This window comes from Molothrus aeneus, chromosome 1 (genome assembly GCF_037042795.1).
Source record: "Molothrus aeneus isolate 106 chromosome 1, BPBGC_Maene_1.0, whole genome shotgun sequence".
In the NCBI taxonomy this organism is placed as follows: domain Eukaryota; kingdom Metazoa; phylum Chordata; class Aves; order Passeriformes; family Icteridae; genus Molothrus; species Molothrus aeneus.
The window spans coordinates 14,246,176-14,271,491 of NC_089646.1; the positions used below are offsets into that span (position 1 = coordinate 14,246,176).

The following is a 25,316-nucleotide window of genomic DNA, read 5'->3' on the forward strand; positions in this document are numbered from 1 at the left end:
CTGTGGGACAGTACTGAAATACATAGTATTCTGCCCTCTTCCATGCACATGTGAGGACATAAAGAAGAAAGAATTTCTCTGACTCTCTTCCACTTGTTGCTCCTATTTGTACTGCTCCAGGGTGGCAGTGGCTCTCTCACAGAGCCTCACTGTGTTCCACAGGGAAATGGACCAGATTCAGGGTGTCCTCGTGTGTCTTCCACCACAGGCGCTAAGAAACCACAAAGCAGGCTGGTTCCATTCATCACTGTTTCCTTCTTGGACCCAGGCTGAGGAGGTCTGACCTCAGAGCTTGTGGCAAAGCAGGAATTTGAGAGCATGGCAGATTATTTGCTAGATATGCTTATTTAGATAAGAGGCACCATTGAGTCTTTCTAGATGAAACTAGAATAGCTGTGATGACATTTGTTTTACTGTGCAAAGTGGTCAGTCTTTCATGGAATATTAAAGGGAGAAGACAATGTCAATTTTCAAAGCAGGTCTGTTTGAACAGCAGTCAAATCCAAACTACTAGGAGAACAAGAAAATAAAATTGCAGCTAACTGTAAGGGACCATTGTGTTAATATTGAAAAAAAAGCAGTGTCTGAAATGAAATTGTGAATAGGAAATTCTTGGATGACTGAATATCTGAACAGTTGAGCACAATGTGAGCAAATAACTTTGTGTTCCACACACCAAAGCCTGATTTTATTTTAAAACAGAGAGCAGTAATTGTTCAAGACTTTCAGCTGTCTTCATGTGACAGGCCAGGTGTGCATATGCTCATTCATGTATGGCGTTGTGCATTTCCTACATAATTGTTGAGATCATGCAATTTGTAGGATCTGTAACTCCATGTTCCAGCATGATAAAACGGGAGTCTCTGGGGGGGTGGGGGAACTGAAAGAAGTGTATTCCTCTCTTCATAAAAATAAACTTACCTGAGCTCAGTAGGGCTTCCTTAACAAGCATTATTAGGAACTGGCTGATCAGCAATACTACCCACCTACATCTGGCACTGAATTTCTCAAAGATACAGCTTTTTCATTATCTTAGGGGAAAAAAAAAAACCAAAACCACAAAGCTGTATGCTTATAGGGTAAATCCTGCTCCTTTAGTGCATTGTTCAATTGTTCAATATATAATGTTTTCTGTCAGCTCTCTACACTGCAGCATTGGATGCTATGGATCTAAAAAGTAAGTGCCTGAACCAGAACAGAGAAGTGTAACAGATACTTTCAAATACAGCCAGTGCTTTGCAGAGTAATTCAGTTTTCAATTAATACACAGCAGCAAAGTCCAGTTGAACAAAAAATTACCGGAATTGCATGCACTTCAATCACCATAAAATCCAGAAGAATGCTGGCTGACCGCAGATGAAATCTGATTTCTGAAATAAGGTGTATTAAACAGTTGCTTTCAGAAGTTTGGGGGGACAATGACTCCTGATTATAGAAAGAAGCAGCAGAACGCCTGCCGCTTTTCTCCCCGTTCCCTTATGGGGAAGGCAAGAATCAGGCAGAACCCGTGAAAAGTGACAGCTCATGTGAAGTCTAATCCTGCTGGTTTACCACTGAGGATAGTTTTAATTTCCAACTGCCAATGGCATTTACTGTTCTGTATATAAAATTGCCCTTAGCTGGTATTTTTTGACTGCTGATGAGCTTTATTCAATTACTTCCTGGATACTCCCGGCTCCTGTTGACTGCTGGGGCACTGGGGACAGTGCAGCTGTTAAAAAGGGCTCCTCGAAACATGTAAATGAAGGGATGTGAGTACTGCTTCCTCTGCACGGCTTGAAGTCAACTTCTAGCTAGGTTGGTTACCTGGGAAACAGCTGTCAGCACAGTGGAAAGGAATCTATTTAGTGTGGTGGATAGGTGATGGTTTTCCAAAAAAACCAGAAACAGCAAAAAACCCCACCACCACTCCATAATTTAGGTTTTTTAGTGTATCATGAAAGAAATAGGAGATAGGGTGTTCTTTTAAAGTTTGTTAAGAATAAATTATTCCCTGAACAAAACAGTCTGGAACTGCAGAAATGTTTAATTACTGGGAAGAGTCTTTTTATAAGACTCTTTAAATTTCAGTAGTAGCTCAAATTTTGTTTGTAACAACAATACTAAAAATAACATTTTTTTACTTGCCGGTTACCTTCAATTAGTATGCTGCAAAGATACCAAAATGGAGAGTAGTTTGTTAGGTTGTTGGCATTTTTTATCTTCAGGATTCTTCCAGTAGCACTAGTCTTTAGATCAGTCCTCCAGTTAAATATTGTTGAATTTTTCAGATAGTGTTTCCTGCACCTGCAGCAGATACAGGTTAAGAATAGCTTTTTCAAAGTGGTAAGAGTTAAGAATTCTTGGCTTATGCACTGTGCTCAGATTCACTGACCCATGTCATATCTCAAAGACAAAAGCAGAAAAGACAGTGAGATGAAAATGCTGGGTGTCTTGGCACCACTTACGCATTTCTGATGGCCTAATGATAGCAGCACCATCGAAGCTCAAGTTGTCACCTGTATTGTTGTGCAGTTTCCCTCTTTTTAGAGGGGGTTTCGTGCTGCTGTTTTGGCAGAGGATAACCACATCCCTTTGAGCTATAAAATGGGTGCAAAGTACATGCCTGCCTATCTTCTTTGTTCATAAATTTTTGCTTTAGCTCTTAATGTCTCAATTTGAGAAGGACTCTGAGCATCTCACCACTGATTTGTCTTCCTCATGTGACCAAATGGATTTCCAGACTCTCATTGCAGAGATACTTTCTTAGGTTCCTCTTCTACCTTACCCTGGTTTCCTTAAGGCTGTCTGAGGATCTAAATGCCTCTTGTGTTGCTACACAGTGAGTGCAGGACACCCTAGGGACAAATTTCCATTGAAAAAGCCATACTCCTGCCTTGTCCTCTGCCCCATGTCATGTGTCCCTGACTGTGATAGAGCTCACAGAGGGATCAGGGCACTGATCTTCCTGAAAGCAAGCCCATTTGAAGAGATAATAGAAAAGAAAAAAAAAAAAAAAACCAAACCAAACCAAAACAAAACAAAAACAAAAAAACCACATGATTTTTCATTCAGCTCTTTGATTTGGATAATTTCATGAGTGCTTTGTGGCTCAAAGGTTGGGACAGGAACATTCTGCTCAGAGAACAGAACTTCAACATCAGTTCAAAGAAAGAGTGAGACACACTGCTGTTGTCTTAGGCAGTTTTGAGAATCTTAGCCTAAAAAAATCATGTGATTATTTTATAGTAATAATCTCCCTGTCACTCAATTTGATCCTGTAGAAACCAACATGTCTGTACTCCTACACATAGTGAAATTCTGATTTTTTTTTAGGAGTGTCTTTTGAAAAGCTCCATTTAGTCTAACCACTTAGTCCATCAACTGGAAGATTATCATCTCAATTACCTATGTATCCTTGTCCAAGATCTAATATTTCTCAACCTTCCAATATGCTACAAAAATGTATCAAATACCATTCATTGGGAACACAACTGCTCCATAATGCTCAGTTTCCATTGCTACCCTTGCTGATCAATATCCTTAAAACCACAATCCTTAGCTTAAGTTAAATATAATTGTCCTATAGGAAAGATAGGAAGGAAAAATATCCTGGGATCTATTTGAAGGCAACTACAGCTAGCTGGGAGCAGATGATGAGAGGAAATGATGCTAGATGAACACAGCTTGTTCCATGAGTTCATCCTTTATGGTTCCAGAAATAAAAGTACTTATCCCAAACACCATGTATATGGTTTTACTTTTGAATCTTTTTTTAAGCAATCTCATGACAGCATTATTGCCTTGAAACAATTAAGCCCACCTAAAGGAACCAGGCCTAGGCTGTATCTATTCCTGCAGAAGGAAAAGCCAAATTAAGCACAAGAGGTGTCTATGAGTAAAATTATAGGACATGAAAAGGTTCCTCCTCAGAAAAGGAAAATTTCACATGGTTATAAGCATATGTTTATGTTAATTAAGGACACATCTAAGGTTGGAAGGCTTGAGAAATTGATATTACTCTACAGAATATACATGATCACTCTTAAGTATGTTGTGCCTGTAACTGCATATTACTATATGCTCCACACTATACTTAGCAAGTCTGTCTGTCAGAAAGCTCTAATTGCTTTATGTGTGAGAACATTAAGCTGCAATAAATTTATATACACAGCTGTTCCATTACTGTGGAACAAGTTTTATCTCTTAATAAATTGATGTTTCTTTTTAGTGTCAACTCAACCCAAAATTTACACCCAAGAAGATGAACCTTAACCTCACATAATTAGCTCAGTGACACCAGTGGTAGTAGAGGGTATACACTGTACATCTCTTAAAAATATTGATGGAAAAAAGTTTTGACTTCTGTTAATTGTTTCTTGAAAGCATAATTGTGATTAAGAGCAGCTTTAATTGGAAAAGGGAAAAAGAATCACGACCTTTAAATATGCATTGCAAATAGCATGTCTGCATTTACAAGGAATTGCACCATAGCAGGGGAAAAACTAAAAGCCTTCTTTAAAATAGAGCATGGGGAAGAAAAGGCATTGTGGTTCTGTGTCGAGTCACATTTAGGTTAATGGAACAGAAGCTTAGACTGCCCTGGACTTTTGATTAATATTTAATTAATCTTCTGTAGAAGACTCTGATTTGAATTAAACTGGGTACTAATAAAGGAACCAATTCACCAAGGAGTTCACATAAATTTGACCTGCCATTATGAGAATTTAAATTAAAATGGCCAAAGTTTTGTTTTCTGCTCATTTTATGCCTGGTCTATATCAAGTGCAAGTAATTTACTAGGAGTGATGTAACTGGAAAAGTGCAACAGGAATTGGTCACTAGTAATAGAGCCATAGCTACAATATGACATGCCATTTGGTTTGTTTTAAGTACCATGAGCTGAAGAGTTGTATTGTTCTCTCAGTGCCCACTTTTACAGCTGGAAAAGAAGCATTTAGCTGTACACAACAAAGGGAAGTATCAATTGATTCAAAAAATGTTTCTGGGAGTTGCTTATACTTCTACATTGTCTCTTAATCAGAGTGGCATTAAAAATGATGCAAATGAAGTCAATTCCCCAGGTGCTGTGACTTCCTTGGCCTCCCTTCCCATTGTGTAGGGGTGTAGGTATTGCCTTGCTATTGAAGTAAGTATTGCCTACTGTGAAGACAGGGAGGGATTGAACTGTCTCGTGAAGGATTCTCATTTTTATCAATCATGATGGATAATAAAAAGTATCTATACAACTTCAACATAGGAAAAATGAGTTTGTAGTTAGCTCACTCACAGTTTTTTCTGCCAGCTCTTTTCATAGTCAGGGTAGATGCCATCACCATCTTGTGTGCTAGTCAGCTCCTGACCTAGTGAGCAACTTTGACGTGACCCTCTCCATTAGTTTGGATGACACCTAAATCCCACAGAATTTCTTCAAGTCTCATTACTAAGTTCTCATTCAGATACTCTGACTTCAGCAGCCTGCTCTAATATCTAATTCATCTGGTTTTAGGTGTCTCCAGGGTAGTCCTGTATAGTTTGGCTCCTTTTGCAGTCAGTCAGTCACTGAGCTGAGCCCTCACTGCATGCATTTGTTCTGGGGAAAAGGAACATTTCATAAATATGTGTGTGCCTCCATTGTGCAAGAGCAAAACCGTTCTTAAACTGTGAAATCTTTGGCTAAGGTCTGGTTGTAGGCAGTCTGTGCAGTGTCTGCTGCAGATAGGGGGGCTGCTATTTGAGTAATGCTTAATGATGCAGAAATCTGGAAAAAAAAAAAGTAAATAGCAAAAGTGCAGCAAAGTCAGATCTTTGTGGGTGCTGCTTACTAAGGATATTTATCATTTTTTCCTTACATCGACTCTAATTCCTGGTTTTGGTTTCCCTGGAAAGCAAATTACTGTGTGGCTCAAATAGGAAAATTCGTGGGAACTGAACTTAATCTGAGCTAGCAGCATAGCAAAAAAACCTGCTCTCTGGAAGCTGTGTCTTGCATTAATTCTTTTTGAAAATTCCAATAGATACTCATGGAGCTTCTTTTACCATTTTTATGGGAGAAGTAATTTGGAAAGAAGGCTGGAGCTTACACAAGTGATGTACAATGTCTGGTACTGCTTCTCTCTTTACAGGATCGTGGCGGTCACACATGTAAAAAAAAAAGTGTGACCTGTTACAATATAACCCTTGAATTACGAAGTCAGTACTACATTATGAGCTTATTTCCAGGATTAATCTTAAATACCAGTGCATTTTTGTGCTGTTGTTTCGTTAGTCTGTCATTTAACAGCTCATTAATAACCCTCATTGTATTGAAAAAGATTTTTAAGAAATTAATTGCAATTCTTATTATTTAAGATAATTGAAGAAGCTGCACTGAGTTTTAAAATTGAGGTAGAAAAAAATGTGGTAGAAAAAATAGTTTTAATACCTTTTTAAAATAAATGTATTTGTTAAAATTGACATAGTCTTGTATATGTGCCTCTTGGACATTTCAGCCTACTAGGATTTTGACTAGTGAAGAATGGTCAAAGCCAGTGGAAATAAGTCTATAATTTGCATTAAATGGAACTGGCTGTGCAGTATTCCTTATGGTAATAGCTACAGTTACTTGCTTATAATATTTTATCTTGTCTTCTGAGAGCACAAAAGAGCATTTTGTAGGTATGTGTCAAATTCTTCAGGTCAGTTAAGTTCACAGTCATGTAGGCTCACAGTTCTGTAGTCTAATTTTCTTCTGCTGGCAGAAGTTCTCCTTTGCTGGAAATACCCAAAGGAAACTCTAAAAAAGATGTGGAGAGTGTTGGAATGTCAGGGTACAACGTAGCCTTCTGTCACTTCTTTAATTATACATTTTCTGGTGTTGTAACAATTAATTCTTTCTATTGGAGAGTGGTTGTATATGAACTATAGGTGGCCTGATTAGCTATTTCCATGGAATATAAATTGTTGCCAACAGTTGTTTGAAATACTCTGTTTTTATCTCACTGCAAGTGTGTCATCCCATCACTGCCTTCAGAGTCTTAATCCTGAAATAAGAGAGGAAGGAAGGAAAATATCTTAAATAATGAGTTGCAATGGCAAATTTTTTTTGTCTTGTTTTGGGGGGTTGCTTTTCATAGATATTTGTTTACTGTATAGATCAAATGCTTAGTGTGTCCTTTGACAAGTGCAGTCCATTAAATGCTTTATTCATGAACTGGGATCAAGGGATTGTCTCAGCTCTAGCCTGCTCTCTGAAATAAGATAATACAAGCAATTTCTGTTAAGTATTATGGTTTAGGAGAGTGCAGGGAAAAGAAAAAGTTCTTTAATCTCTTTGATCAGATTTGAATGGCAGTAAAATCTTATGCATTAATGCTTAAAATTCGAGATTTTATCAGCAATCATTTTAGTAAGTAGAACTTGAGCTGCTGTGCTGAATAAATATACTTCTCAGTACATGTAATGTGTTGATTTCCCTGGAGTTGCTCTGTAATTCATTGTAGAGAAAGAATGAAGAAATAGTAAATAATAAAAAGAAGAAACTGAGTGATATAGCTATCAGTGGACATGTTCCAATTGGTATGATGTGCATCTTTCTGGCAGCAAGGGATAGCTTACCAGATAATTTCTATAGCAAATTGTTTCAGAATTAATCCCTGAATTTCATACTGGTAACAAGAAGCTTAGAGCTGAAAATTATTCTTTATTTCTCCCCCCAAAACCTTGGTCAGATCTTCACATGTCCATAAATTCTGAAAGCTCTGTTGGATTCAGTGGGTCTAGATGGGTTTTGCACTAGCTAAAGCTCAAGCCCAGAGATGCATTTTAGAGCTCTGTACAGGAACTGGCTTTGCTGTTCTTTAGTTAGAATCACATATGTAGCAATTTCCATTTCAGCAAAGCTCACGAATTAGAAATCTCACTTTTTTAATAGCGTTCAGGAAATATTTCTGGTTTCTATAGCGGGACCATGAAGCGAGTGCACGTCAGACACTCCAACGGCAGCAGAAGGTTCTGGTTTACAGCAGCGTTTGTGCTGCTGGGCCTCCTGCCTCCAGTGTCTGAAATAGAATTACAGTACAATTTATTATATTTATTATCCTGCTGTAGAAGAAAAGGCATTTTCATGCTTTATGATCTGAGGCCCTGCGCTGTGTGACTGGTCTGTTACATTTTGGGATGTCTGGCCAGGGCAAGTTTGAGCAGCATTAGTGTGTGCTACACAGTCATGTTTGATATCTACAAAACTTTTTTTTTTGGCACTTGCCACTTGGACTGAAATCTTTCTGATTAAAGATGTCAGAAAAAAGCAGTATCTTAGAAATCCAGCTAGGTAATGATGACAAAATAAAGTGATATCAGTTTGGATATATTTTTAACAGGATGTCAAAACACATTGTCATCAAAATCCCCAGAGACACCATTATGATGTCAAAATGAAACGTTATCAACCTAAGACTACAAGAATAACAACGAGAAATAATACTATTGTAACTTTGTAATGTACTGCCAATATCATGCAAAATAAATTTGATGTGCTAAGTGGAATTACTTAGTATGTATGTTTCATTTCTTCCTGTTTACTAAAAAGCATGTGGCAATTATGTTACCCAAGGAAATCTTATAACATTTGCATAGCATTTACTGAAGTAATGTAAAAGTTGAGATACAAAATTAGTCATACTGATGAGACTTTGACCACAAACTGTTGTGTTGCAGTCCTTGGCTTATCTCAGGCATGCCTATACACTTCTATATGCTGCAGAAACTAAGAAATTTAAGGCTTTTTTTTTTTTTCATAAAAGAGAATTACAAATGGTAGCATAGTGTACTCTGTAAAGAATCCTTAAAATTATACTGAAGTAAATGAGATCTATTTATTGTATGAACTATATACAGGGCTTTAAAAAAGGGTTTTACCCATGTGTGGTTATGTGAATGCAAACACAGAGAGGCTGAGCAACTTGATTTTGTTCTAATGAGTTTTTCTGCCAAAGTATTAAAGTGTTACACTGCTGTGCCAGTTGACCGTCACCTCCTACCAGGCATTCCTAGTTCCAGATTTCTTAGGATGATTCATTTTCCACCTACTTTAGACACAATTAAGCCATCTAGAGTGGATTCATCTGCCCCAATATAATTGTCTAAAACTATCCTGAGCTTGTCCCTCTACTCTTCTTTGTCAATGAAAAAAGTAATGAGCTCTTGAGAGTAATAATTGCATCCAAAGACAAGTGCTGTGATTGCCCTCTGGAATAACTTATTTCTCTGTATTTCCCAGAGAAAGGGTCAAGGTGACTAGTTTGAATTACATTCTTGCCTTTTAAATGATTGCAGTTGGTTGCAAAAAATTGCATCTTACCTTCTCCTGGTAAATAAATTAGCTTTACCATAACCTTTATCAGGCTAATTGTCTTGGCAAAATATTGAGGTTACAAGTAAATGTTGTATTTTGTCTGCAGTATGAGAGATACACGCTTTTGGGTTTCTGAAATCTGCACTTGGGTTAAGGCTAAACAGCCCAATGGCAGGAAATATAGAATTCAGGATTTCTAATCCAATGTTTCAAAGCATAGCAAGACCCTCATCAATTACTGGGCATCCTGCAAAATACATAGGAAAATGAATTCCCGAGGAAAAGGCATATTTAGCATTTCCAAGAGGAAAAATAAGTGAAATAACTTGAAAATATCTCAAGTAGTAAAAGTTGAGTTCCACCTAACTCACTAAATAACCCAGTGAGTTTTTGAATAAAAGGTAATTGCTGTTTTTTCTGTCCTTATCTGGAGTTGATTATTTTTTTTAATACAACTGTAATTTCACAGCAATTTATAGTTTTAAAGTCAATCAAGACAGTGTGGTGATAAACCATGATTAAAACATCTATTTACTAAAATCTTCATTTTTAAAGTAAAATGCTGAAAGGATTTATCCAGAAATCATTTGTTTTGCAAGGTATAATTCTGAGATTTGTTTCTACTCTCCATATGCATATAATTAATTTAAAAACCTTAATTAGTTTTTATGGTAATCAGTGTAAATCTTAGTGATAAACTTCATAAGAAGGCAACAGGCGGGTGAATTTAGGCATCAATTCAAGTAATCAATCTTAGCTTTGATTTTATTTTTTCTTGGTTGATTCATATTGTGTGCACAGGCACTGAATGATGAAATGCTTAACTGTAACTTCTGATTTAAAGTTTAATTTACAGATTGCAACTTATATACTTTGAAAAATAAAACAATGATCCCACAATTTTCTGTTTTGTATAGTTTCTGATCTACTCCTATCAAAGGGAGTCTCCTCAACTTTCACATACATTTGGTATCCTTAGGCCAAGTCATTTGTGTTTGTTTGTTTTTAATGGAAAATTTCTCATTCTGCAGTTTGAAATTAGCCTATAGTTAAAGTAAGATATAATGTAAAATCAATCAAAATATTATTTGAAGATTTATAATGCAATAGCCCCTCTATCAAAGTACAGAAAAAATTACACTATAATTATGTAAAAGGCTGGTAAGGACAGGGCAAGACATGTGAACTTGGTGTAATGCATTATCTTTTTTAATGTTCAGGCTTTTTAAAGAGATGTCTTAGTCCATAGGTCAGTGTTTGTCTAGCAATGTATGGCTTAATACTGTAGTTTAAGGAATACTTTAAAACAAGATGTAATTTTTATTAAGGGCAAGTGTTCACAAGAGTCAAAAACATTCTATTTTGTTTTGTTAGTTGCAACATCCTGGTACCTATTTACAAGTGTTTTCTCTAATTAAAGAGAAATAAACAACATAATTTATTTTTTGGGTTTCCAGTATAACTTATGTCAATGCATTAAGCAAGATCTAAATACTTTTAAAGTGAGGTTTTGCATTGAAACAGAGCTAAATTTCACCATTTACATGATATTTTTAATGGTGCATTATTTAAATAAACCTTTTATTCCAAATCTGTTTTCAAATTTGAACATTTTGAATAATTTGAATAATTTGAATATCACTCTTGGTTTGTCCTTCAGATGGTGCAATCAGGATTTTTTTTTTTTTTTCTATTTTTCGGTGTTGCTAGACCCAGCATTGTGGGCTAGAGCTGGGCTCTGAAGCAGATTTCAGAGCCCGGTGTCAGCACAGAGCAGGAGCTGAGTGGGGTGAGATGAGTGGAGGGGGCTGGGCTCTCCCTGCGTCACTGCATTCACACCTCACAGGTGGTGCTGGCCATGGACAGATGTTCCTTTTTGCAAATCCTGCCCTGCTTTAACGAGTGGCTGCTCCCTAGCTGCTTCTGCTGCCCCTCTGCTGAAGGCTTCTGCCCCTGCCTCATCCTGAGAGATCACAGGGAGCTCTCCCTAAACAGCTCCTAGCAAAGCAGCTGGATTAGCTTAAATGGGAACAAAGGCTGCCACAGCCTGGAGCCTGCTAGGGATCTTCTGGATGATCCCTTCTGCTGGCACAGGAATGGCAGCTAGGTCCAGGAGGGGATTTCTTCTCTGTGGTCTTTGTTAAATGTCTTTGTATTGCTGTGCCAGGCAGCTCTCACATTGGCACAGAATAGCCTGTGCTGTCTAATTGTGGGTGTTCATCAGACCTAGCAGCACTGGAGCCATCACTGTCTGTTCCAATTAGGACAGGAAGATTCTTAGGTCAGAGCCCATTTCTGGCCACCTGACTTTGAAGTAATTTTGTATTTCATTTGGAATCAAAACTGCAAATTTCTCCCTTGCTTGATCACTAGTATTTTTTTAGTTTTCTTTTTTTCATGATTTATTAAATCTTTCCCTGTGTATTTCTGCTATTTCTTTCTCATTCTCATAAGAAATTCACAATGAGATGTCTTGTATTTTCTTTTAGGTTTTCTGGCATTCTCTTTTTTCTTTTCCTTTTTTTTTTTTCCCCTAACTCAGAAAGTGCAATACCCTATGAGAACAGCTGTAACAAGTTGTGTGTGGCTGAAAATTGGCTTGGCTTATATCTGCAAAATCTAACAGCTCTAAAGAAAGGCTTAGACTGTGTGATAACCCAGTAGCTGAGTGTCTGTTTTCAGATGTTTATAGCAAGCTCCTAAAATCTCTGCTTTTCCTTTTAGTAGAAGAATTCCACTGAAAAGTAAGACTGGATTTCAGTCTCCGGTGTGCAGGCTCTGACAGGCTAATAAGGAAGAGTGATGGTGGCAATAAAAAGGGTCTTGGGTGCATTCTTCGTATTTCACTGGTTGTAAAATGATGGCCCTGCTACAGAAGGGCCACAGAGGAACTCAAAGTGAAATCTAGTCTGGAAAGTTTGAAGAGACTGTCATGGTGAAGTGACCTCCCCATCAGCCCCACCTGTCCACGTTGTTTATGGCCATCACATCAGAAGCAAGTGCCGAATTTCGAGCATTTGAGGTTACCATTTTAACCTAGAGAAGAGAGGTGTATCTTTTTAATTTTTAATTATTTTCTCTGTTGAAATTGTGTAAAATGCTCACCTAAACACAATGTCAAAATTTGGAAATTAATTTTATTCACTGAAGAAGAAAGTGAGTGCATTGGAGACTTATGTACTTCATGGTATTGTAGTTGATGAACTTCCACTGTGAAGGTAAACTGGAATGACACTAAAATTCCCAATAAACTGATTTCACATGCATACATATTGACATAAATCCTGAAGTTTAAATCCTGTTTTGATGGAATTACTATGCTGAAGTGTGTAGGTATGTGTAAAGGTAACATGCTATATCTTGCCTGTCATATTAAGCCAATCCCTGAATTTAGCTGTCTTTAAAACCTCCTGACTTTAAAGGATATATAATGCTCAGTGTTCATTTAGCAAATACAAGATGGCAAAAGAAGATGAGTTTTATAACTGGGTGAACAGTAGAAATAAGCCAAAATTGAAAGAGATCTGGGGGAAAAAATTTCTGGTAGAATGTATACCCTTCAGCATGCAAGAAGCTGCCCTTGTTAGAAACTAACTTTGCATGCATAATTAATTTGAGCTGCACATTTCGTTTCTTACAACTAGAGGAGAAATTTAATTCAGGTGTTTGGTGAACATATGGGGGATTTACTGTGAATTTATGACCTGTGGTTTGAGTGTAAAAACCCAAGATACTAGCTGATAAAACTTAATGAAGCTTGTGCAGAGAAACTATTTTTATTTGCAGTTTAGTAATTCTTACATTTTTTGGTTTTTAACACCTCTCCTCTACCTTTTTATGCCTTATTCCCAGTAAATTCTTTGACAGTTAAGAAAAAAAAGTAGTGTGGAATAGGGCTTTTTATGCCTCTTTCCAGGTTACAAGCACAGCACATTTGTAGTCTAACAAATTTGATCTCTTACTCAGCTAATATTTTTTTTTCTCAGATGACTGTAGCAATTCTGTAATCATGTAACAGCTCTTTTATATGGCACTGTCCATGGTTGCTCCTGTTTGTGTACCATGTCTGGGTGTGTTAATATCCATGTGTTCATGAAAATCTGATGTCTCAGGAAAGGACCATATGTAGGGCACAATGGAAGGAGAGGACCGGCCAAATTGTTTACACTAACTTAAGCCTGAGGAGTGGCATTTAGATGTCAAAAAATAAACCACAGAACAAAACAGGAAAAGACCAACCTGCTCTGGCAAGTTGGTGGCAGGAAGGAGAGAGTACAAACTGTGCTGCTGCTCAGCTCTCATTGCCTGTGCTCTGTGGGCACAGTCATCTGTGTCACTGATGATTAACAAATCTGCTTAAAGTGAGCAAACCAGCAGGCTGTGCATTGGGACGTGGTGGTAACTTCAAGGCTGGTAAAGGGCACACTTTCATTTTATTTTATGTCCATGACTTTTTGAAATAACCTGACAGTTTCTGCTTATTCACCCTCAAGGGCCATCTGAAACAGACAAATCCATCTGCTTGGGGTTAAGCACTGTGGAGAGAGGGTGCTCGAGTTCCAGTAAATGTAGCAGAAGTTTTTATATTAGATTATCACCACTCTACTTTCTGTTGGGCTGTTTCATCCTGCTCAAGTGATGAAGAAAGGGGCCAATTTTGTAGGCATTCAGTTAGTCCTGTACTTTGGTGAGGATGTGTGCCACCAGCCATGGTGTGGCCACGTTGCCAATCCTCAATAATGGAAATAAATTTGTTCCCTGCTCCTCTCTGTGTGTAAACAGAAGTAGATACAAATTCAGACCTTAATTTTTAATATGACACAGGTAATCTGTTCAAATGAAAAGAAATTTATATCATACAAATGGAGGATAGTTATTTGCCAGCTTGAAGCAAATAAGAACCCATCTGTGTTTTATTACTGCTATCCAGAGATCTAAGCAGCCGCTCAGGCTGGCGAGGCCCCGGCAGCTCAATAGAAGATTTCAAGGTGTAAAGAACACTGTTTGTTTACTAACCTTTTGGTTATTCTAGTCAAGTTGCAACTGCCTGGTGGTGTTGTTAGGACCCTTTTCCATGCTTTTTCAGGCCAATAAATTTTTTTCCAAAGCTTCAGTTGTCCCTGTTCAGTGGCATGTTTCTATCTACTTTATCACACTGAAAATCTGTCTGTTTTGAAAGGAATACAGCTCTGCACATCAGTGCATGACATCACACTGAGACATTGCTTAATGATCTGAGACTCTGATGGCCATTGCTGCAACTGCTTGTTCCTGGAAATATATGACAGCCCTGGCCTATCTGAGTCTTGCTTACCATTGCATTTTTAGTCTGTGCTGCTGGTGGTGTGTTTTGAAGCAGCACTCAAAAAACAACTGATTGTGAAATGTGCCATCTGCAGATGGAAGGCAATGGAGTGCCAAGTAGAGCTGTGATACAAGAAAGCACAGATGCTTTGCAACCCGAGTAAACTTTGGTCCTAAAAGCATTTCCTTGAATTTTATTTATTTTAAGAACATTTAACATTGAGAGCACTTTGATAGAAGAACATCACTGGTATCTGATGCTAGGAGGTGCTAATTGACTTCTGTAAATTCACAGCCATCCTGTTATTAAGTAGGCATAAGGGAAGGCTGTCTGGGCAAGCTGTGGTTTCTGTAGAGAGTTGTAATTTCAGTTTTGCTAAAAATTTTAAAGCTTGTATAGGTTAAATCTTCAATAAACATTGGATGTATTTCAAGGTAAACTCCTTCTTTCCTGCTAGTAGTCCTGAATTCTTTAAGGTGGATCTGCCTTCAGATTTTTCAGTGCATTTGAATGAAGGACTCAAACAAAACATGGTACATTTAATTGAACTTTTGAGGACTTTCCCCATACACCCACAATGGGAATTTAGGCAGCAAGAACACCTGCAGCCTGCATCCTAGTAGTCTATTGATATGACCCTATCTTTCTTGGGTCAATTCATCCAATAAGTCAAAAATTATTTTGCTTTAGACTGGCTAAGGACACTTCACATGGGATATAATTTGTTTAGCTCTGCCCCAAGGGATAATGATGTGACTTACATAAAGATTTTTAAATAAAGCAGAACATCTTGGGATCTGAAAAGGAATAAAGTTAGGTTCACACTGTTGACTCCCAAATTTTATTGGTGACAGTTTTCCCTAATGATTATGATTTTTACATTTTCCTCCTTCTAGAAGTATTAATTGGGAGTTAAATGAGATACCAAGTGGGTGTACCAAGTGTTCCCTGAGTGCAGAGGGAGTGCAGTAGGAGACATAAAAAGCAGCAAAAAAAGCACTGATGATAAGAGTAACTGGATGAAGAAAATCACAAAAAAACAGAGGTGACAGCATGGCAGGCTAGGACAGAGATATGCAAGCCCTCAGTGGTGAGAAGATTAAGGCAGCTGTAATTTAACCTAGAGAATTAGAACAAGGTTGAAATGAAAATGGAAACCAAAGGAGGTGAATCGAAGATATAGTCTAAGCCCTCAAATAATATTTTAAGAAATATATCTTAGTGCCTCCTTAGCTGTCTGCCTTTTCCTCTTCTAAATAAAAATATTTAATTTTTTGATTATTATTAACCCACTGACTTGATCTCACTTTCTGTTTCTTAGAGACTTTTTGAGCTCAAAGAAATTTGAGGAGATACAGAAATGCCTTTTTTCTAATTTTTCTCTTTTTTCTTCTGTGAAATAGTTCTTTTTATAATTCACTTCTTTTGCAGTTTTCTAAATCTGAGTCACGTCCCTTGCTTTTCAGATAAAATAGAAATGTTGTTAAAAGATTTATCTTCTCTGCCATTATCAAACCTTTAATAAGTTTGAATAACTTTTCTTAAATCAGCATGACTTCTTTTTTCTTTTCATTTTTTGTAAGGGTTTCTTTGGCATTAAAATAAGTCCTTAGGTCTGGAGACAAGTTGATCATAAATCCCAGGATCCTCCTTGTCCTTTGTTACTCCTCTCTGCACTGTCTGCAGGGTGTCAAGTTCATGCATTTGCTGTTTGGGAAAGGACACATTTTGGCTTCATGGCATGGACACTAAGCATTTATTTTCTTGCTATTCCTCTGATAAGGTAGTTGTTTTAATGAATAACTATCACAAAATGTGCAGAAGCCCTCAGGTCTGTAATAACCCTTCCAGTAGCCCATTTTGGGGCTGGTGCAGTGTATCCTGGATAGTGCACAAGGTTTAGTGCAGTACTCTGGAGCTCACCTTCTGTTTGCCATTGGATAAACTGCTTCAGTGTCACTTCTGCACTGTGAGAATTTAAAAATCTGAAAACAATTCTAAAATCTGAAACAATCTTGATTACGGAACCCTGATGGGTTCCATCTTGAGTACTACAAGGTGTCTATGGATGCCATTTTTTCTAGTAATTTTTGCACAGAAATTCAATGACTTATCTCTTTTAAACATATTCTTATACCTAAAATTTCAATATTTACTTCACTCTTTTTTTTGCTTATTGTATTATTAGAATATATAAATGATTATTATATTATATAAAAAAGCAAAAATTATTTTTTTGCTTTTCTAAGTGCAATTTATCATATAGGAAACACCTGTCTGTGTCGAAAGCAGTGGACTACTTGTTTGTTGGATTAACAATAACAGTTTTAAAAATCAACAGACCTTTTAAAAGTGTCTTGTATTGGATTGTGATGAATCCCTTTAAAATGTGAAGCGTATAGCAATGCATGGGAAAAAAACAAGTGGTTGTATAGTAAAGCTGGGCAGAATTTGACAATAAGGAATAAATTTACATAAAATAAAACTGTAAATGGAGATAAGCTGTTTCACAAAATGAAGTTGAATTAAGGAAATAAAATTAGCAACACACCTACATTGAAGTGGAAATCTTGAAAATACCAGTATTTCATTTCCACGTGTTCTAAATTAAGCTTTCTTTTAAATGTACTTTTCAAAATGGTAATTTGCACATAGAAATTGACTTACCCTACAAATAAAGCATTTCCTAAAGCTCCCATTTGGGTTTTAAAAAAGCACGAAAGAAAACACATCTCTAAATTCCTTCCTTTTCTTTTCCTTTGGTTTCAAATAAATTTTAAAAATAAATCAACCCAAACCACTTCAAAAATTAGCCTTTGCCAGAACCATACTAATTTTTCTGTCTGGCCAACCAAGCACTGATAAACTCTATTTATTGGCACTGAAAAGAGTGGGAGGTAATGTCTCAAACATCTACAACCTCCAATCCCCTGCACCTACCAGTCCCAAAAGACATGGAAAACAGTCACAAATGGGCTCTAGAATTGTCTCTTTTCATACAAAATGAGATACAGGATATAAATTCACTGTGTTTTATTGTACCCTGTGTCTAAGAAAGGAAATCTACGGAATTGCTTTCCATTGTCTCTCTGCATATTTCTCTTTTGAAACAAAGTAATAGAAGTCCATTCCTCATCAGCTCTTTTGAAATAAACAATGAAATGCAGGGCACAAGAAGCCCACAAGAATAGATGAAAATGCTTCTGGTTAGTCTTGATATAGCATATTTGTTTGTCAGGCTTTCTGTGGCTCCCACATTAACATGTTTGAAAGAGGGAGGTTGTAGGGTCAGGTGGGAGCTGCACAGCTGGAAAAATGTCAACAAGATTAATAAATACCCACTTTCCCCCTTCTCCATGAAATAAGCCATTCCTGTGCGTATTTCATTACATGCACATGGTTTCATGTACACCTGCACCGTGGAGCATGGATTACGGGGTATTGTGGAAAAATTGATGGTTTTGAAGGATTGAAGGTCCTGGGTGTGCTGGTTTGTATCAGTGCCTCTGGGACTGAGTCCTCCCCAGCCACCAGTGTCTGTGGGGCCAAGTGAAGCCAGCTCTCATCTGCTGCCCAGATCCATTCCTGCCTATGGCCCTGTCAAATGGATGGCTTTTTACTGGCCCCCAAGCCTTTTAATGCTTTCAGACTGATCAATTTAAAAGACTTGTTAAAAACAGAACTAAGGGATGACAGGCTCTTATTGATTGGGGAAAATAACCAAATTTTATATAGGTAGAGCCTCCAGACATTGTAATTAATTTGATGTGAATAAAGATCGGATAGTACTACAGTTTATTGATCGGGGAAAAGTATCTTTCTTGTTTATTCAGTAGCAGAGATCATTAGGACTTTTAATTTCCCTTTATGTTAAGTCTGACACTACTATATCTATTCTTCTTCATTCTCTAGGAGTGACATATACTGAAAAGGTGCCAACAGCTTATGATAATTTTTAGGAATATTCTTATTTGTCTTGTCCTTGCAACATCTGAAACTTCTTTATTAGACAAACAGCATTAATAATCTTTAAAAACCTAAAGATCTTTGGATTAAATGCTTGTAAATTATTTTCATGTCTGCAGTCCTGCACTGCAGCAGCAGTCCCAGTCACAGGTGGCAGTTCCCAAGTATATTGATCATTTCCATCCTTCTCTTTCAGCAACAGATCCACCCCCAACAACCACGACCGGATACAGCGCCTGCGCCAGGAGTTCCAGCAGGCGAAGCAGGACGAGGACGTGGAGGACAGGAGACGCACGTACAGCTTCGAGCAGCCGTGGGTGAGTGTGCAGGGCCTGCCAAAGCTGGGACACCTGCCTGACTCCTGCTCTTCCTGGGTGGGTTGGGAGCAGACCAAAAGGGAGGCAGGGTGCTCTGCCTCCACGCTTCTGCCCTTGCTGTGATCCTCATTTTAGGCTCATTGATGTTTACTACAGTTCTAAACTTCTTCAGCCATCTGTCATGGGTGCAGACAGCATTATTTGCTCCATGGTTAGACCCTTGACTCTGGGAGTTACTACTTGGATTAGTATCAAAGGCAGTACCTATTGATCTGAAATTTTCAAGGAAAACCAGAATAAAATACATACTAGCAATAAATAATGGAAGATGTAACCTTGTAAATGCTATTTTCTCTGAAGCAATATCACTGTTTTGAGTTATTTTCATAAAGGCAGAACTATGTCTTTTCGCAGTAAAAGAGAGAGGAGCCTCCTTTACAGTAGTACCACTCTGACACTTACATTAGCTGAGACAGTTCTATACTGAGATATATGTCCTAATTGATCTTTTAAATCCTGTTCAAACTGATCCAGTAATGTGATACAATTATTTAAATACTCGTGCTTATCTTGATTAACATAATTGAATGAATTAGTGCTGCTTTTTAATCAATTGCATATCCTAAATTAGGATCCTTTAAATATGAGGCAAAACCTGTAATTTTGTTGAAAATTCCATGATAAAGACAGTGAACAACTTGTTTGTGTTCCCAAAAAAGTGGGAACTGTGTGATGACAGCAGTAGAAACTCTCACAGCTTCCTCTGAAGCAAGTGAGGGTGGCGAGTTATGCTCAGCATTGCCATGCACACGGGACTGAGGTGAGAATAGCCAAAGAGCCACCATGTCTGTGTATGAAGTCACTGGGAACAACAATATCAGCATATAGGCTTCTCTTTTCTTGTATTAGAAAACATCTCTAACTTCCTCTGAAATGGAATAATTTTTATGAGCAGATGCTTTCAGTTTGAGGTGGGGAAGACAATGTGCTAGCTCATCACAGGGAGTTCAGCCATTTGGGGTAGGTTGGGGGTGGGTGTAGTTGATACCTTCTGTTACCCATATCAGCTACTGTTTGGTTTCCAAATGAGAGATTTCAGCAACACTCTTGGGAAAACTGTGTATGAGAAAAGCTTGCACTCTTGAAGACTTGAGAACTTAACTACTGGAGGTCATGGGCCAAATTGTTGTATATCTAAATGCCATAGCAACTTTAGACAGTCAACTTGGCTTTTATCATACTTTCTTGTAATGAATGAGAAGGGAATTATTTGGATGACAGACTGATTACCTTAGGAATGGAATAATTTCCTAAATTCTGGGTCAGAACATTGACCTTTCTATTTTCTCTTATTCAAACAAATGTTATCTCTCTGTTTACTCCCCTTCTACAGATCATGCAAATGAGCTCAAAGTGACTAATTCAACTTAATGTATTAATATTAGTTCTGAAGCTTATTGTTGCTTTTGTAGGAGCTGCTCTGCTGTTAAATACAAAGGTGACCAAATGTTTTATTTTAGATAAGTACTTTAAAAAAAAGTTGCCCAGAGTCTATTTGACTTATAATTTTATTTTTCCATCGTGTACTCCAGCCTTTCAAGATCACAATGCTTGGAAAGGATAAAGCAATGATCTCATCCATTTCAGCACTTCACAGTTTTAAAGAGCCATTACCTTCTTTTTTAAGGAGTGTGTTGTACTACTTTAACATGTTAGTCTAAAATTATAGACTTTCTTGAGACAACTTCTCAAAACAGATCCAGATGTGTTATTAAATACCGATGACACCAAAAAAATGCAGAGTTGGTTTAAAATACATGTGTAGGAAAATACTTAGATACATTCATCAGTGTGTTTTCAGTCTTCTCCATCTGGGAGCTGTTGGTTCCAAACCACAGCAGTGCAAAGTGCAACTGTACGTGGGCCATTGTTGAAAAGAGAGTTTTCACCTGAGGGAGATGGGTTGTGCAGCCTACATAAACAAAAGGCTTTGCATACAGAGAAGCCTCTGAGCCACAAGGCAGCAGTCAACTCTGACCTGGTTAGGATAGAAAGAGAGGAAAAACCCATCCTTGGAGAAGTGTGTGCTATGAGGTGATAAGTAGTTTGCATTTCTCATTACCAAGCTGATGGGATGGTTGAGGACAGGGAATGAAGTGCTGATGTGATGGGGGACTGTTGGTTACTTTAAGGAAGTATAAAGGAACATGGAGTTTGCAGTGGAAGTAATGGATGCTGATGGAAATCTGGCAGCTCTGAGGATATTCAGAGGAGCTCAATGCCTCAGAAACCCACTAATATATTATAAAAATAGTCCCGTAAACCTCACCAACTCCAATTTCTCCCAGATTATTAATGACCTGTGACACAGGAGTCCAGTTACCTGTGGCAGATACCTTCAGTCTCCTCCCTGGGTGGGAGGCAGATCTCATTCCATGGAGCACAAGTGGCTCTGAGTGGTACCTGTGGGTGCCTGGCCCATCCCTTCCTGCTGAGGCCCATCAGGTGAAGGTCATTTCTCTGTACTTGAGCAATGCAACTGCACTGGACTTTTTGCCCCACTGTGTTTGTCCTGCCAGTAAACAAAGTACTTGACTGCCTGTGAGTGTTCAACAGCATCAGGCAGCTGAACAGACACAAAAAGTGATAGTGCTGGAATGAGATGACACTGTCTATTAAGCAGCATAACATTTCTGCCCAAGGCCATTTGAATGACACACTGTTAGGGTTTAAATAACTGCCTAAATGTTGCAATATCAAGCTGTGTCTAAAATTCACTGGTTCTGTAACCTGAGCCAGAGCTTTATGGAAGGGATTTTTGCATTTGTTTATTTTAGGATGACTTTCTCAGGCATCATAGCTTTTCTTTTTTTTCTTTTATGTGGTGCTTTTTATGTGTTTGTATTTCAAAAAGTGAGGTACAAGAGGCTTTTAAGGGCAATACTATAGGCCTGATGTTGCATGGGAAAAAAAGATAAAAATAACATAAAATTTAATTAATCCATTTTAATCCTGCTGGTGTTAATTCCAGTCAAAGTGCAGAAATGTGTATCTGGACATGCAGAATTGCATGGAATTACAGTGTGTCTGCTAATATTTAAGCCCTTGATGTTGCTATGACACTTTTATACCAATGAGGATTCTTTTGGGGCTGATTTTTCTGTTTTGTACCAAAGCTGAGCCTGTGTTTTCTGTGCTTTTCTGGATAGGTCTGCTGAGGCTTACTTTGTACCAGTTCCAGACTTCGGGGGACTTGGTTGTAATTTGTTCCACATCTTGTATTTTTGCCTAGTCACATCTTGATTAACAGACACACCCACCCCTTCAATAACAAAACCACAGCTCTGTAGCCCTAAATGCCATGGGAGTGAACAATCCAATTTAAAAAAAGCATTTTAAATCCATGGAAAACACTACAGCTGCTTGCCAGTCCTGCTTGTGGAAGCACACCAGTGATCCAAAAAAGCCCACAAAGATGCTTGAGGGATAAAAGTTGGTGCTTTATTTCATCATATTCAATACAATAATTGGTGCTGAAAATGGGAGGTGGCAAATTCCATTCACAAATACATTCATCTCAGTCATGCTGGATCTATTTGAATGACAGGAAAAATCTGGTTTTGAGAGAGCAGCTCAGCAAAATGTACTTAAAATATTTAGGAGTCAAATAAAAATGTGCTTGATTTTCTAAAGATAACAGCTAACTAGGTCATAATATATACACTACCTGACTTGGCTGAGTATAGCTTTAATTACATGCACAAATTTGTGAAAAGTAAATAATTACATGATTTTCATAGAGGAAAGACTCCAGGAGTCCTAATAATATATTTATACATGGCTTGATAACTAAAGGCTCAGAAGAGCTGGGGTTTTTTTCTGCTTGGCTGTTTTCTGCTGTTTGTTGGTGTGTAGGTCTTGTCTCTATAGAAAAAATTTTTTTTTTTTCTCTTTAATATACTTATTTCTTATCCCTGTAGTTAAGTCCTTGACCTTCTCAAACCCATACTAAATTTTAAATAGTCTAAGATTCTTTAGGAAACATTTTTATTGCTATAACTTTGACCATAGCATATTAATATTACATGAAAAAATGAATAACAGACTTTATTCAAAACAAACATTGTAAAGTTTATATCAGTCTGTAAATTATGTAGAATTACTCAACATATTAGTGAGAAAGATAAGTATTGTAATAATTCTTTCTATTATTAGTCCATTTCAAGCATCTATTTTCGGACATTTTATGCAAGATATTAGGCAATATCAAATGGAGTATTGCAGTAGACAAAAACCTTAGAAGCTAAATTGCAGTTTCTCCTATCTCACAATCTCTTTCAGAGAGGAACCCAAAATTATTATTATAATAACTTTTAGGAAAGTGTATCCACAGGTAATTTCTCTTTACCTGTGTAGTTAATATCCATTTTATATATCAAATCTGCAAAGGATTTAATAAAATACCAACAATTTTTGCTAAGGTTTAGGCTCTAACTTTAACATTTTTTTTATTTTTAACTTTTTTATCCACTAGCTTTAATCTACTGTTACATTTGAAATTTAAAAACTAAGATATAAGATTTTAAAATGAAATTAAATCATTTTAGTTAGTAAAAAAACATATTTATAGCTCACAGTGAGCATAAATACCTCAAGCAGAATTTCAGGGCTTAGTGGTTTGTTTTTGCCGTACTGAAGATTTTCCTTCTGCTGCTCCTAATAGAGAACAGAAATCATTGTTCCATTCTGCTCAGCTTCCTACATATACACCACAGAAAGGTACAGAAAGGGATGGGATTTTCTTATTACATGTTGCTTGAGTTAATACATGCACCTGTTGGCAATTTTTAAAAGACATGCTGCTATATGTTCTGTTCACCATAGCAACATAAACACAAAGATGGAAATAAAAATAGTTTTCAAGGACATCTCCCTGAGACACTGAATGTCTTTTATCATTCTGAATTTTGATATACACAGTTACTGGATTGTCTGTCATTTGTGCCAAGTACATTTACACATAAAGCAGGCAAGGTCATTTAATCTTATCTATTTCTAATTAATGCTGCACTATGAGAACCACAGATTTTTGGGGGGCCTTGTACCTGCCAAGTTCCCAGGTGAACTTGAAACTTCTTGGTTAAACACAGAGCTTAATCTAGAAAAAAAAAAAAATAGCACATTTATTTTAATAAAATAGTGGGGTTTTTTAATAGCTGGGAAAGTACTAAGGGACTTGCTCCTTTAGTAATCTCCTTGTTAACTATTTCTTTATCAACCCAAAGCGTTCTGTGAGTCTGAGTAAGCACTTCTCCCAGCTTGTCCCCGTGGCTCTAGGCTGTCAGATAGGAATGCCACTGCCATTGGTAGATCTCCTGTCCCCTGAACTGGCTGGGTCTCCCTGGAAAGCCCTGGATGGCCCCATGATCTCCTCTCTGTAATTCAGTGGCAGCTTTGACCTGTGCCCTTCCTGAGGGATCCCTGCTGCCACCACACAGGACTACCCTGTGTGGGTAGAAATGCCACTGTGCATTTCACTACAGGGACAGGAGCTGTGTAGGCAGCCCCTGGGATAGGTAGGAAAAGAGAGGAGGGACATTTGTCCCTAAAATATCTTGCTCTAGCCTGCTGATAATGGTCACTGCAACTTGAGGCCTGAGGGTTACATGTTCTGTTACAGAGCTACTCTGTAACAAAAAATGTAACAAAAAATGTTGTTTGCATAGAGTGAGAAGGTAGAAACTTTAAACTTTGCAGCCCTGGTTTTAAATTAACGCATCTTTGGGAAGAGAGCTGTGTAATTTCATCTATCTTAAAGCACAGTTTTATATGCTGAATATTGTTTAACAATGCTGAATGCACTATCATTGCCACTTAAATGTATTGTGGAAGACATGAACATACATTTATTTGTATAACTCAGCCTTGATTGTTATTGTGGCCTTGACCACATCCTAATTTAAAAGGTCAGTGCTTGTCATACATCTCATTGCAAGCAAAGCCAGAGTTCTTATCAATCTATTCTGTGAGGACAGAGCTGTTGCCAGCTTTGTTGGATGGTTTCAGGTTGTTATAATTGTACTTAGCCTTGTGTTGATATCAGTGTTATAATTACTGTGTTACATGTGTTCCTGTACACGTTTTTTTGCTCTGTTCAGATCTGAAAGATCTGAAAATAGCGCAACATTCTTAATTTTCTCCATTTTATGCTATCATAAATGGACTGGGTATTTATATAGATGTGTGTTTAGGAATGGATTTTATTAAAATATATGTGTATAAAAGCATACTATGAGAACTGAGACAAAATTACCAATTCGTTTTTGAAGAGCAGTTTTTTATTATATAAATATTTTTTGTTTAGTTACTTTAATCAACAGCACATTGAAAAGTTATATCACTGTATGGAGATTTG

The 25,316-nt window shown here is 37.5% G+C and overlaps 1 protein-coding gene across 7 annotated transcripts in view; it reads left to right on the forward strand.

The window, feature by feature from the left end:
• Positions 1-25,316, forward strand: part of PARD3 (par-3 family cell polarity regulator) — a 445,230-nt gene that overhangs the window by 410,861 nt on the left and 9,053 nt on the right. For all 7 annotated transcript variants that reach the window (XM_066551580.1, XM_066551588.1, XM_066551597.1 and 4 more), the window contains one exon: positions 18,781-18,901. In XM_066551580.1, coding sequence (XP_066407677.1) covers positions 18,781-18,901 — 121 coding nt within the window. The remainder of the gene's footprint in view (positions 1-18,780; positions 18,902-25,316) is intronic.